This window comes from Trichoplax adhaerens, genomic scaffold (assembly GCF_000150275.1).
Source record: "Trichoplax adhaerens TRIADscaffold_5 genomic scaffold, whole genome shotgun sequence".
Taxonomy (NCBI): domain Eukaryota; kingdom Metazoa; phylum Placozoa; class Uniplacotomia; order Trichoplacea; family Trichoplacidae; genus Trichoplax; species Trichoplax adhaerens.
The window spans coordinates 8,300,731-8,316,598 of NW_002060947.1; the positions used below are offsets into that span (position 1 = coordinate 8,300,731).

Sequence of the window (15,868 nt, forward strand, 5' to 3'; positions counted from 1 at the left end):
AATATTCACTTTGAATGCCCTGATGGCGCAGGGAAAACGTATGTTGTAAATTTAATATTATCCGCAGTACGGACAAATAATCAAATTGCATTAGCTTCGGCTATAAATGGCATCGAAGCTACATTATTGGAGAATGGACGAATGCTACATAGCTTATGTAAAGTACCTGTTAATATTACTAAAAACTCAATCTGTAATGTATCTAGGAGGGACCAACATGCTGAATTATTTCGATGTGCCAAGATATTGATTATTGATGAAATAAGAATGGGGCATCGATATATTTTTGAATGTGTACATAGAATGCTGTAAGATGTTCAACAAGATAGTCGACTCTTTGGTTGTATTACCGTTTTATTAGTTGGTGACTGGCGACAAATTTTACCTTTTGCACGCCATTACTCAAGAATAGAAACTGCGAAGCATGCCTTAAGAACTTATATACTGTACTGTATATAGGATAACGTACATCCACTAAATTGATCGATAAATAAGATAACTGCAATTTCAGATACTGATGATCAAGATTATGTAAGATATTTATTAAATATTGGAAACGGGACCGCACCATATCATACGAGCTTACAACAATATAAAGATTCTATTTCCAACCATCTGACCATAAACTCTAATTGTATAAATGATCTACTTGATTTCGTATTCGATAATTTATCTGATAACTTTCAAAATACAGCTTAGCTATGTTAAAGTGCTATTATTTGCCCCATGTATTCTACTGTCGATAAAATTAACAACATCATGCTCAGTAAATTTCCTGGCGAAGTTCGTGAATATAGAAGTTGTTATAAAATTCTTGAACACGAATATGATTCTCCACTAGAGTTCATTAATCGATTAAATCCATCAGGATTGCCGCTCCATAACTTACTGTTTAAAAAAGGCTGCTGTATAATTGTTTTAAGAAATTTAGACATGAAAAATGGCCATACAAATAGCTGTAGATATGTAATTAAAGAATTGTATGATAACATTATCGACGCAGTCATTGCTACAGGCATTAATGCAGGAAAGCAAATATTTATACTACGTTTTAATTCAATTCCAACTGATGCTATTTATCCATTTCATATGTAAAGAAAAAGTTTCCAGTTCCGGGCTGCATTTGCTATAGCAGCTAATAAATCTCAAGGCCAGATATTAGATAGGATTGGACTGTATCTTGACAGATCAATGTTTACTCATGGTCAATTATATGTAGCACTTAGTCGCAGACGCAGTACCAGTATTATTAAAATGCTAACCAAAAACGCGCATTTATCCGATGGTAATACGCAATTTACTGATAATATAGTATATCCTGAAATTTTGTAAATAAATGCACTTATTAACATAGCATTATCCTATACATATAATATCTACATAGTTGATGTGAGATGATTTTATTGTAAATTATCAACGTAAGGCTTGAAATTATATCAATCGTAAATGTAAATTTAAATTAAATTAGGTTATTTTCATGATACCTTTAGTTTTGCGCATGATTTAAATCATTAAACAGTGCTATATACAGTACAATACATGCAAATTACAAGGTAAAAATCCAAGAATAGTAGCTGACAAACACGACATTGTCAATATTTTATTATATTTTCTTCCCTCCGTTCACATGAAAGGGTATTTTTTACTAGTACCATCAACTACGACAGGCAATCTTGATTGACAAATTGAGAAATCGAAAATTCATTCGATGGCTAGGAATTTCTATAGTAAATACCGTAGAGTTAGCTAAAAAACAGGAACTGATGTCTGTATGCAGTAAAGCTGTTAGATAAACTATCGTTACCAATATTTTATGTAGAAATAAATTGGATATAACTTAAAAATGCCAAAATCTATGGCTGTTGATCATAATAGATATATATAAGTCATATTTGTGATACTTCAAGTATGTTGATTTCAGCATCGTAGAATATAATACTAATCATAGAATTTTATTCTCGTAACAAGTTCCGTTAATGTTAAGCGAAGCTGTTTCCAATTGTAATGTTGTAAATAAGCTAGATAAAGTATTTAAGTATCCACGCTTTTCTGTTACTGTTGTTCTCAGTCCTTCTTTTCTAAGATCTGCTATTGTAAGAAGTTTTCCTTGTCTTTCAGAATTTGTTGCACTATACATAGTATCTCAATCAGTAGAGAATCAGGAATAAAATCTGCTGTAAAAAAATTACTTGTGGGATCTACACTCTAATTATAGCGAGTAAGACAGGTTTTGTTACACTGTAGTAGCCATTCAGAGTAGTATACAATCACTCTTCATAGTGTACAATCAATTTCAGTTCAAGATATCGATGATTCTGACTACTTATAAACTTTCAATCGGTTAACGAAGTAAAATATTTCCAAACTAATTTCGTATTAAGAACTGATGGAATGACAACGTTCTGTAAGGCAGCAATGTTTGAAATCTATAATCACTAAAATCATCATAGATATCATAATTTGCTGCATCATGTAATATCGATATTATATAAAAGATTTTGCGCGTGTGTGCACATTATAGTATATACTTTGCCACTCTGCAAAGCATATCTACAGGATAACCAGAATGCAGAGTTAAGGCTTATTTTATCGATATTTATAAATTATAGCCATGAATGCTCTGTACTACAGCGACTTCTACAAATGCTTTCTATGCTCAGGTATAACCACCATCTGCAGTCAATACAGGCAGCACAAACGTTTCTTGTTCCTATAGCTTCTTCACCAGCTAAACCTGATAATACGGTAACACTGTATGAAAATCCGGCAAGACACAAGCCTCCTTACGTTAGCGTTATACCATGCAAGCTCCGAAGTTATACCTCCAGATCTGATCGCACATCATAAGTCTCCATCAAATTCAGGACGTAACTACCTTGGCGCAAGTCTTAATTTGTAAATGAGAATAAATATGTATGCAGTCGTTCACTATAATAACTAGATATTATTCTATAAAGATTTTCTAGAATTAAGATTACACGTTACAAATATTCATATGCGCTAGGATATGTTATAATAATTATGTTCTTATCCAATCTTGTTTATTCATTTCGTTTCCTTCATGTTACGTTTCAGTCGCATGCATGATAGTACACTATTCCGTCAAAAGGAAATAAATTGAGGGAATCCAATAGCTTAACAGAATAGACATGTTGTCTCATTACAATAACACTAAGAGAGTCCTCGTAACTTTGTAGAAAACTACATCATGCATTTACCTCAATTACTATTTTATAGCATACGGTATTAGTATCCCCTGTGAGATATGGGCTATTTATTTTCTTAGTTATATCAGTTACACAAATGATTCTTAAGCTGGAGGCAAGAAATCATAAAATTTCATCACGCTAAAAATTATAAAAATAGAATGTTTTCATTTTATCATCATGAATAAAGATGGTACAAATAAGTCTTGGAGGTTAACATAATTTTCGGTAATTAAGAACGAAAATATCACTTTTTTTGTGCCATAAAAATGTGGCTATAAGAACGCGTGAAGGATGTCGTGGATTAGGTTTGCCAAGAGGTCTTGCACGTTTCCTAAGCTATACGAGTATGCGCGTATATTTGGATAAATAGTTCGCAATCCTACGTAGAATACTGTCGTTTCAAAGCATTGATTATTTGATTAATGATTGAGAATGACATAGTGTTCCCTAGTTTTAAAATGTAACGATTGCAGAGGTTCCTTACTATGTTCAGTTTACCCTGGCAATTATTGACCTACGGTCTATAATTGGAAGAGTTACATGGTGAACTTTTGCAACCACGTAAGCGTACACTGTACGGTAAAGTACTTAAATATTGATTTGTTGACACTAGCTCGGACATCATATCGTTAGCAATATTGCATCAGATTCAAATATGCCTATTGCTGGCCACTTCAAAAGGTACATTGTATTAATCAAAATTGACTCCAATTTTTGAGTTTGTAGTATTAAAGATAGCATAAAGCGTTTGGAAAATTTTGATAGTTGTTTTATAGCATTGCAATTTCTTGTCAACTTGGCTATAAGGTAAACTAATGTCAGCAAGTGCAAGCTAAACAGTATAAATATAGATATAAGGAAAATTAAGTTGGCTAGAATACAACATTGGTTACTACAGGCTTAGTTTACAGTTCTTTATCGAATGATCACTATCATTGTTGACGAATTATTCCAGTCATGATGATCTGCTGCTAGCTGTATCGAAGTATTCAGGATGTGAATCTTTCACCATCTCCCTACGCACTTCGGTGATTGCAGTACTTTTGCAGTGTAAAGTGGATTGATTATATTATCATTCTTATGCTTAAGATAATGACTAGAAATAGCAGCATTGGCCAAGCAACTATTACTGAGCTCATAAAGCAATGACTACTTTCCTTACTCTGCCTGGATATTTTGTTCTCTTTTATAACATAGTTATCGAAATGAAGGTGCAAAACGGTACAGTGCTGTAGTTGGAACATTTCTGCTAGCCAGACTAAAGTGCATGATCATCCACTGTCGCCTGTAACAACCCAACTGGTTATCCATTGTATTTTAGCTGACTCTAGGCTCTCATTAGGCTTGATAAAGTGGATTCATTCAACTGAAAGCTCATTTTCTAATAAAGCTACTATACAATCGCATAAGATCTATAATTGTAATCCACAACACATTATGTAAACTATAAACTGCATCTCAAGCCAGCCAAAGAGATCGTTGATACTTGAACTGCAGTAGACCTCATGATGTACGTGCATTGATCACCGCTATCCGTGGACGAACATGAAAGCTCTTCCAACACCATCTGCACTATCTCAAGCTGATTCTTTGTATCGGCTTCGATCCATTTCTTGATGGATATTGACGAGCTAATTCAAGCCACGAAAGTGGAATATTGGCTCGCTGATTTTCTACCCATCAGTAAAATCAATCAACATGGCAATGAATGAGTGAGTCACGTAGTCGGCGAGCGAATGACGAAATATTGCTTCGAGGATGCGCGAAGTACAGTACGATACGCTTGGATACGTACAGTATCACTGTACACTGTACACTGTAGGGTACAGTACGGTACAGTGTACAGTGTACAGTACAAGATGGTTATACAGTAGTACGATGTGAGCCAGTTCTCTTTACAGTGCTGTTAGGCAAAATAAATGGTAGTAAAGCAGCAAAATTTGCCTAAAATTCTATACATACAGATAGATGAATTCTTCAGCTTTATATTCATATAACTTTTGTTACATTTTTATTCACTCTGGCGATTTTAGGGTACCTTAAAGTACTCTGATTCGAACTGCTTCACACAGTAGTCAGTGACTCACTGCTGAAAATACTGTACTGTGTGGACTGTCATCAAAAAGGTGCAATCAAGCGACAGTGTTTTTGCGTTTATGTCAGTAACGGATGATTTGCCTTACTGTATTGACTTTGTCCCACATGATACCCTACGATATAGTATGATCGAGCTGAATGTCAGGTTCTCATTGCAGGCAAAAAGAATGTCACCTAGTCCCTGTATGCTAGCCAGGCACTGTCAAGGTAGAAATGCCGTTCGTACAGTATTCCAGTCTTGACCGACTCTCATTTCTAGACATTCTACACTTCTTTTGACATCGTTGGCAGACTATTGCCCCATAATACTTTCCAGGATTTCACACTGTCCGCTACGCTCAACTGCCGATGCAAGCATAGTTAAGGCATACAGCCATAATTTGGGGGGGGGTTACAGTGCGTATGGCTGCTCAGTACTACAACTGTATATGTCCTATACTGTACAACGTATGTGGTACGACAGTATATAAGGGCGCCAGCATGCGGCTAACCCTGACTAGCAGAGTTGTTTACTGCAAGCGTTGGACGCGTTTCGACCCGAGGTGATTTGAGGCTGCAGGAAATCTTTTTTTTTCAATCATGTCTTCTCTTGGTTTACCTAAAGATTATGGCTACTGTGTTTTGATAGCTGCCGACAGTGTCTTGGTGCTCATTTACTTGGGTATCCGAGTAGGTCGTGCTCGTAAGCAATTTGGTGTAGAGGTAAGAGAAAGTGTGTTGTTGTTGTTTTTTTCCATCGATATTGGATTGCATCATGATCGAGTCATGACGCAACGACACCGTAAAGTATACTGTATTTCAAGCGCCATCAGCCTTGCCTCTCCCTTTCAGTTTCCAATTAAACTAGCCATTCAATCAAAAGGGGATACAGATCCAGTTTGATCTTAACAAACATCCATCCATCCATTTTCTCCATTTAGAATTCAATATGGAGGAGTAGTTAGACTGCAATAGGCAAGAGTGTTGAGGCGGATTGATTTTGCTTCTCTTCGATTTGCCATTGGACCGCTAGATCGTTCGTTACCAATACAACCAAAGTCACCCTACCTTCGCCAAATTGCAAACTGCCACCTTACGATCACAGCTGGCGTAGGATCGCCAAGCAATGCAACGCCAGCCAAGTGAATTGGTGTTATACCCATCATCAAACTCCAATTTGCTATAGAAATCAAACGATTGATCTGGTGAATATAGACTATATAGTCTTTTATAACTTGATCGACTAGTTGTGACGATTGGCTATGCTGAAGGTCGTTTAGATCCCCTGTAAAGACACCGTTTTGCAGTCGGTGTTTTACGATCGATGCATTTTCCTATCCAATTTCGCTCTACTTTCTGTTATTCACGAAAGTGCAGTCGTGAAGAAAATGCCACTACTTGTATTGATTTAGCCGTGTCCATATACATTTTGTTGACCAACTCTAATCCAATTATTTTTTATTAACCATCATATTGCTTTGTCTTTAGTATCCCAAGATGTACGACGACGATAAGCCAATATTTAACTGCTTTCAACGCGCACATCAAAACACGTAAGTAGGAAAGAAAAAGTCAAGCAATGAACAGAAAAAAAAATAAAACAAATAATAAAAAATATAATGAAATGCACGTATGTCCATTTTACGAAATATTATGGAAAATAGATAGACTGTACCTTCTCAAACCAACCGTATACTAATGTCCATCAGTATCTCGATACTATTGGATCTTTACAATTGAATCATTGGCATTCAATTATCATTTCTCTACTGTCAAAAATGTTATTCTACTAGTAGTACGGCACCTGATGTCATTATCAATGTTACATCACCAAGAATAATTAAAGTAGTCATTATTTTCTAGGTAGCTATTAGCATCAAAATGAGGTTACTCTGTTCTGCTCAGTAGTTTGCTTTTCATTATCAACGTCTTGATGCTTAGTCGTTATTTGGCAATCTTTATAAGGATACGCTAAAATCAATAATGCACCGCTTTCGTTTCAGAGTAGGAGAAGTAATGTATCGTAATTAGCTATATAGTTTAGTACAATACTTTACAAATTCTTACTAATACTGAATAAATGATATTTTAAAGAGTTTGACGAGTTGGTTACTGCATTGATGGACTATTTCTGCTTTATAGTAGAGTGGTGTATCTTCATTAGCTTGGTGGTATGGTACATTAGAAAGGGTTGATTTAGGTGTCATCTGCAGTACTTTACAAATTTTTACCGATACTGGAAAGTGATGTTTTAAAGAGCTACTTATTGTAAGGACGGATTTTTTTATGGTGATCATGTCCTCCTAATTTACTTATCAAAGTACAGCACCTATGATAAATTCTTTGCCTTTCGTAGACTACAAATTGTCAATACTTTTTACTAGATAACGTAATGGTGTCAGACGGCAGTAATAGAATTTTATTTTGTATGATGCTTTATTGACTTTGTTGTATAAATCTTGATTCATTCCTAGCTTAGTATTTCTGTTTCTACTTACAATAGTTGCATCACATGTATGATATCATAATGACTATGTAGGCCCCAGCATAGTTGACTGTAATTTATTCAATTTTGTTACTCATGCAACAAATCCGACACTGCATAATGTACATCGTAACTCCTTAAGAATGATCGTGATGGCTCTCATTTTGATTTTTACAGCATTATCAGTTAATACAGTAGATATCATTTCGTTACTGGAATTGTTGCCATCAAGATATTGATCATTCTTCATAAGCAAAACAGGATAAACTGTAGTCTTTCTGTTACCATACCATGGACTTGTCTGTTTTTTATACTAACGTGAATTATTTCTTGATCATCAGATTGGAACACTATCCTCAATTTCTTTCCATGATGCTTCTTGGTGGATTGCAACATCCCGTAAGTGCTGCTAAATAAATGCGATGATGTAAATTCTTGACATAAAATCGAACATTGACTTTTCTAATGTTCATCGAATTGATTTCTACTGTTGTATTGTACGATTGCGTAGACAGTGTATTGTATGAGTAACGTAAAAAATCGATTGCCAAAGTAATTGTGTTCAGCCATGATACACAATAGTAAATATGTTTGCTCCTTTGATCTTTTATGGTATTAGCGATTAAGTGCTGCCTTTGGAGCTGTTTGGGTCCTTAGCCGATTGTTTTATGCTCACGGTTACTACACCGGAGGTTAGTCTTGTCTTGAATTGTAGAAATGTCACGATAAACGTTACTTTTCGGATATGTACGTCAATAGCATCTTAACAACTAGAGTCATGGATGCTTTTAATTCTCATAAAAACCAGATCCAGCCAAAAGAATGCGCGGAGCTTGGGGTGGAATTGGTTTTCTCGGAGTCATCGGCTGCGCCATCTCTTTCGGATTAAACTTATTGGAATACATCTAAACTTACACCCTATTGCTGTGTAGTACTAAATTACGTGTATAATCCTATCATTAATGAACTAATTTATGATTCGTCTTGCCTCAGAAGAAACTGGACAACAGTAGCTACTTAAGATGTAAGCTTGTACTATGTAGACGTCATTTTTGTTATCAAGTGCTAAAGTTCACCCAATTCTAGCTATTGTCTAGATATTGTAAGTCACCATTCTATTGATTGTATTCATAATAATTTAGCGACTAATGAAGTAGTCATTTTTTGGTATCAGAGGTTGTCCAAGTGTCTATTCCAATAAAGTATTCAATTGAAACTACTCCATGAAGTGATCATAATTGACGAAATTCAAATGCACGCATTTTCTTTCCTCGATAAGTTTATCCTTGAAGCATGTTTAATATACCCGTATGATAGAATTGGATAAGCAAAATAGTCAAGGCCAAACCATTTGACAAAACAATACTGTAGTTGTATCATTTGAACATTAGAGAAGGAAAGGCTTACATTTATGTCCGTACTTACTGTATGTATACAGTTGGGTTATAGATAAGATAGATTTTAAGTCTTAGAAAGCACGTAAATAGCTGCCACAAGACAGCAATTACAAGTCGAAAATCAATAAGATTTTACAGTATAGATTAGGTACGTAGGCAGGTTACCTTGGTAATATCATGAGCAAGGTTCGTAAAATATCCAAGCATTAACCTCTCAAAACTCATATCAAACGAATTACAGCTCACAACATGTCTAACTTACGAGAGACTATCTACACTAGAGAGTAGAGGATGACTACGCATTTCGCTACTTTAGTTAGGATCATTAGCGATATATTTCTTGATAGCAAACGAACAGTACGTGCTCAACATGGTAATTTTACTAGCAAAATACATGATGAAAATGTATGGCAACAGAGAGGAAAACTGCTAACAAACCAAACACGTACAATTACTAGGAATCATCTGATTACATCTAAATGAGAGGTATTACAGCATTATCAGTTTAAGTTGTAGATATTGTTAAAAAAAAATCATCGTTAATGTACAGATTTAATTATAAATACAGTTAGACTATACAATATAATATAGTTATTCAAGACATGCATTTATATGAGCATAAAGATTTTGGAGTTTTAGAATACCAGCCCATCTTTACACATTAGGAAGAAATGACGAAAGCATTGATATACAAAAGTTTTTGCCAAGTTTAGAAGGTGAAATCCTAAATCTGAACTCGTAATATTTCTCCTTTCTTAGTAGTTGAGTTTAGGCCATATAGAAGGATAATATACGGTTTGTGTTTTACTTACAGCTAATCGCCATTATTGAGTTGCCGTTCATAGAAACTAATATATATTCGTAAACTAGAAATTGAAAGTATAGTAAAATAGTGACAGACACGATATAATTTTACTTGTCTTTCAATAGTAATCAATTTATGATTTCCAATTTGGTTTAGTAACAAATTTTATCATGACCATTGATCTGCCCTCCATATTAATAAATTGGTACTATTTGACTGAGTCTTCATTGGGCGAAATAGATCATTGAATCCTTTTCCACATGCCACTACTAACTGTTGCGTTCTGATTGCATCTTGCCTTGCCTGAACCTCGAGTATGCTTTCACTAGGATCACCACCGGACATGCGATTGATATCCCCCCGAAACTTGGCTGTATTTTTGACAATCATTTTCATGGGTAATAATGAATAAAAAATATTCTGATGGCATCGAAACAGTGTCATTACTTTCCGGTCCATTGCATGAACGACCACCAGGTAGCCATTACTGCATCCCAAGTACAAGTATTGGTCAATGATGTTAATCGAAGTGATGGATGCTAATACGTTTCAAGAGTATTGGTTGAAAATTAGTACAACTAGATTGCCTTTAAGATTGTCAATATAATCTTTCCATTTGGTATATATTATTTGTGATATAATCGACACATTAAACTACTAGTATATATTGCCTTGACAACAACACTCTACTATTAACGCAAAATTACAGTGTATTTCGGTCAATTTAACTATAAACATGATTTGCACCATTCACAATTAAGCAAACGGTAAAAGATTTAATCGATTACTGAAGGCAATTGCAAATGTTGAAAGATCTAGTTAACATTTTAATAAGGCTTAGTGCGGTAGCAACATTTAACTTTGTAAATATTCATGAATGCTATAATGATAGCCTTGCTATAGATAACCATTGTAACTAACTAAATGAACGGATAAGATAATTTACGATTTTTGCAATTGTTTCCAGGTGACAAAATTCAAATACACAGAATTCTTGACAATTTCTAAATAATCATAACCATGTTGATATCTATTTCTTACCTGAGAGAATTGCATGCTCTGTATCAACGGTGGAGAGATCGAAAGGTGGCAAAGCTTGTTTGCTCATCGCTGACCAAGAATAAATAGTGCAAGAGTCTTCACCAATTGCCCAGACTGCCGTAGTCTCAGCGGTTATCTCATGGTGATTTTTGATACAACTATGATTATGGGTTGCATTCGTTGCTAAATTAATGACATTGCCATGAAAATGATCTATTGATAATTTACATTTAATATTTAGCGAAGCTTCGTCAAGAATTTGCACTTGGCCTCCAGCAAGCCCACACCACAATTCGCCACTGTTATCATCTTCGTAATTCACATAGATGATGGAATAGATTGTACAATCAAAACTTTTATTTGCGCATTCGATTAAGGTCAATGAAGGATGTTTCCCACTTGATTTGGTCTTATTGAGGTTATTTACAATATTACCAACTTTAAAATTAATATGATGCGGCCAACTACCATACAGTGGGCTTGTATTTTTACCAGGTTGGCCAAGAGCGTTGATATCTGTATCTTGAGATTCCAGGCTAGAACTTTTATCCGATGAAGTAGAACCTTCCTTTCTTATTCGAGTTAGACTACGACTACGTGTAGGGGTCTTTAAGACGTCTTTAAATGTAATTAATTTTCCATCCGACAGAGCAACAGCAACCAGATGTTGATCCATAGCATGGACTATTGCTGTAGTAGAGATCAAGAAGTGATCGCTGACTTGCTGCGACAATAATAACTGATGGCTGGTAGAGTTAAAGATATGCAGATAGCCACCTTGAGTACCAACCCAAACAGCTTCATCAACAACGCAAATACAAGTAATTGCCGATTTTCCAACAACGATTCTCTATTAGAAGATAAGAAAAGATAGATGTGGTTAGCTAAGTTTCGTATATGCTATCATTTGCTTTTCGACTGCTCTATCTTTTTCTATTAACACAGTAGTTATAATCGATTCATATTATAACAGAGATTTCTACAAACTGTACAAAGGCTCTATCTCTATTAATTATCACTCTCGCATATACTTTATAGGGCTAACAAAGTAATAGAATAAACGCATATACTAAAAATTGCAGTTATAGAAGAGCAAAATGTAACATTGTAAACTACTGTTGGCAAATATCTTTCATGCCAAACCTGAATTATAATACTCGGAAATACTACGCTAATAAATTTAGAGCATTACAGGATGATATCCGAAAATTCCTGCGACTAATTGCAAAAAAAATTACTAACGAAAGTATCATGAGATTGGCGACCTTGAAAAGTTCCTCTTTAGTTGTAGTTAGGTCATAGAAATCAGGATATATATGAGCCAATAGAATTACAAAGTCTGACTGAAACTGTAAGTCACTACTAACAAAAGTTGGTGGGCATAATTTATAATGATAAAACTACTTAAAAACATTTAATATAGTTCCTGAAACGAGGATGTACCATAAACTCTTTGGACTATTTGTATTGCTATGTGCTAATTTCATTAATAACAATAAAATTACTCAATATATATCTACTCCTATCTTGCGAGTATATCAAGCTGGCATAACGTCTTCGTTTAAAGAAATACTTTTAAATTTTCTATAGATTGAATAGCAATCAAATATTTCTTACCTCTTCGTTCATGATTAAACCGTTATCGAATTGCAATACATTTATTTCACCATAGTTCGTTTCACCATAGCCAAGCCAAATTTCGTATTCCATACTTTGCTCTATAGCTGTTTCATCTACAACAAGGTTGAAAGTAGCCGATAGCAAAATTAGTTCTCTCTCATAATTTTATTTTATTTTAAGATCCGATAGTACACTAATTTTAAATCACCTGTCTTAGCATCGCTAGCCTCATCTGGTGAAAGAATAAATGATGCTCCACATGTTACTGGTAATAGCGTTACTAACTGGACATTGTCAATCAGTCGTAAAAATTTTGGATTGTTGGCAATATCTAATATTTGTGTAAAAGATGGACGTTCGATAGGATCTTGATTCCAACAGCAACGCATTAACTCCAGGAGAGGTAATGGCGTTTCTCTTTTCTAAAAATAAAGTTGAAAATGAAAGTATGAGTTTTAATCCGATTTTAAAGGTTCTATCACCTAAATAAAGATGCTAGTATTGAAAAGCAATCTGTAAGCTACTAAGCAATGCACATGATATAATATATTATTGGGAAAACTTCATATATTAACGAGAATCTATAAATTTAATATATCACAAATAATTATTAGACAGTTATTTAAAATATTTAGCGTTACGTGTATCACTAGGAAAATTTCCGGTATTAACAATCCATAAATTTAATATATCAAATCATAGTAAGAAAGCGTATTTGTGTAATATTTATAGTTCCATATATCACTTGAAAAGCTTAATTTAGTAACAATAATCTATGAATTTAATGTACTATGAATAATTATAATTAGAAGACATCCTTTCGGAGTAGAATATTTTTCGTAGATAGTTATTAAACTAAGCATCAGCCAAATTTAAGCAGTCTTACTGCTCGAGCATCAATAGTATGCTCATATACTATCGTATTATAAATAAATCATATCTTGGCAATATAAGGATTCTAAAGTAGCGTTCTTTAATTAATAAATAAATGATCGCATTTCATGTATTAATAGCACGAATAGTTAAGCAACTTTGAAATTCTGGATACAGTATTTTACTAGCATGGCAATGATGAATATAAGCAGCCTACAAATACCTTGAAGTAGTAATATATATTGCCTTGTTTAGAAAGTCATGATCCTAAGGAGGGATATCTACTGTATTTAAAAATGCCTACCTGACGAGAATATTGCGGTCTTTTTCCTTCAAGAATATATTCATTAACTTGAGGAGTTGGAATTTCTTCAAATGGCTGCTTTAATGTCAATAACTCATACATAAACATGCCAAAGGAAAAAGAATCAATCTGGCAATTAAAGAAGTAATTAATCAGTCGTATCAAATATAATTATTCACCTACTTCTATCATTATACTGTACTGAAAATGGCCTCTATCTACTTAAATTGAAGTAACCCTTACCAGACAATTTTATAGGGTAGTGCGTTAAAATAAAATTTGAAATTGTTATCACACTATTCGAATTTGCACTGTACCTTTTCCGTGTAAACTTCTTCACCTCCATATTTAATAATTTCAGGTGCCATAAATCCTGGTGTTCCACTAAAGCCTTTTGTACCAGTTGGCAGCATAGATCGACTAATACCATAATCAGCGACTTTGACTGTGATTGATTCCAAAAATTCATCATTATTGGCGTCTTCTACCGATGGTATAGACCATACTAAGACATTTTCTGATTTTAGATCGCGATAAATAATTTTCTGATGATGGAGATATTCCATAGCAGATGCAACCTACATACAAATCAAATGAGAGAATAGAAGAAATCATGTGTAGCCTTTCTAATAGATACAAATCGGTTACAGCAAACGTCGAAAATAGTAGCTAGATACATTACAGAAGCAACAGTATTCTAGTTCGTATTGCTATTGCCATCATTAGTACGATTAATCTCTACCTGTGTAATTATATGCTTAGTTGTGAAGATATTTAGATAGCAACCATGCTTGCGATATTCCATGAGTAAGATATCTAAGCTGCCGTTAGGCGCCAAAGGTAATATTAGAGAGAGTGGATTTAAGCAAAATCCAACGATTGGCACAATATTGGAATGGCTAACGGTGACCAAAATAGACATTTCCTGTCTTGCAGCTCTGTACGAAAACATATCAAATTTATTTCACCTACCTCTGATTACTATACTAATAAATCTTAATTGGATACTTATTCGATTTAGTACGATAATATATAGCTTAATTCTTCAAGAGAGCAATACAGCCTGCTAACCAATAGCAAATTGTACTTGTAAAAATAATATTAGCAACAACCTAAAGACTAAAGTAGCATACCGATATGCATTGTAGGCAGAAGAGGTTGGATCAGCTGCTACAGCTTTACTAGCTGCCTCAATGATAGCTATATCCACGGTATTAGCATTTTCGCTAATTCCCTGTTCAGTCATCATTTTAATAGCCACGGGTAATGGTTGTTCATCCAACTATGTAATTATAACAGAAAAGATAGTCAATTTTAGCTCTTCTATGCCCTTCAAGACATTAATTGTTTGCTATGGGTTACCGCTATTTCGAGCCTTAATCACCGCAAATTTAGATCATAATCACAAAGAAATTAGATCTCACCTTTTCGTCATCATACAACTCTCCTTTAAAAACAGATCCAAAGGCTCCTTTGCCTAACAGATACTCTTTAGTGAGTAAATCGGGACTAATCATTAAATTAGGAGCTAAATCATGGAATATCTAAGAATCAAAAGCACGTTCTAGCGTTAAATTTATCGAAAATAAACTGAAGCAATAGATTCAAAACTATCGAATTGCACATCAAGTTGGTTTAATAGCTTTACCACATCTGGAACTGTAAATTTCATATCTAATACGCCATGGAAAGGACAACTCATGTAGTCAATTTGGCTAGAGTAGAGAACACATTCTTCAAATATAAAGGCATGAATCCGAACGCTTTGATCTGAATCAGTTGTCGAAACAGATTGATTTCGACTTTCTCGTGTTGGAATTAAATGATTAAGGCGTTCTTGTGAATGATTATCAGCACTATTTTCACTTAATTCGATCGATAATTGCCGATACTTATTTGTTGTATTCTTGATATCGTTTGCTATACATTTCAATGACAGAAAATGGCAATAAATAATCCTCGAAAATAGTCAAAGTCTGTAATGGTTAAATAGAGAAAGCAAGGATAGTACTTACCGTCCTCCTCTTGCTCTATGCGTATACGCGTATTAAATTTTGT

The 15,868-nt window shown here is 34.4% G+C and overlaps 1 protein-coding gene across 1 annotated transcript; it reads left to right on the forward strand.

The window, feature by feature from the left end:
* Positions 1-5,885: 5,885 nt before the first annotated feature.
* Positions 5,886-8,679, forward strand: TRIADDRAFT_25309 (expressed hypothetical protein; the record flags this gene model as incomplete). The annotated part of the gene is made up of 5 exons (XM_002112665.1): positions 5,886-6,008; positions 6,774-6,838; positions 8,112-8,169; positions 8,390-8,462; positions 8,579-8,679. The coding sequence occupies 5 exons, from the start codon at positions 5,886-5,888 to the stop codon at positions 8,677-8,679; spliced, it is 420 nt and encodes a 139-aa protein (XP_002112701.1).
* Positions 8,680-15,868: the final 7,189 nt, after the last annotated feature.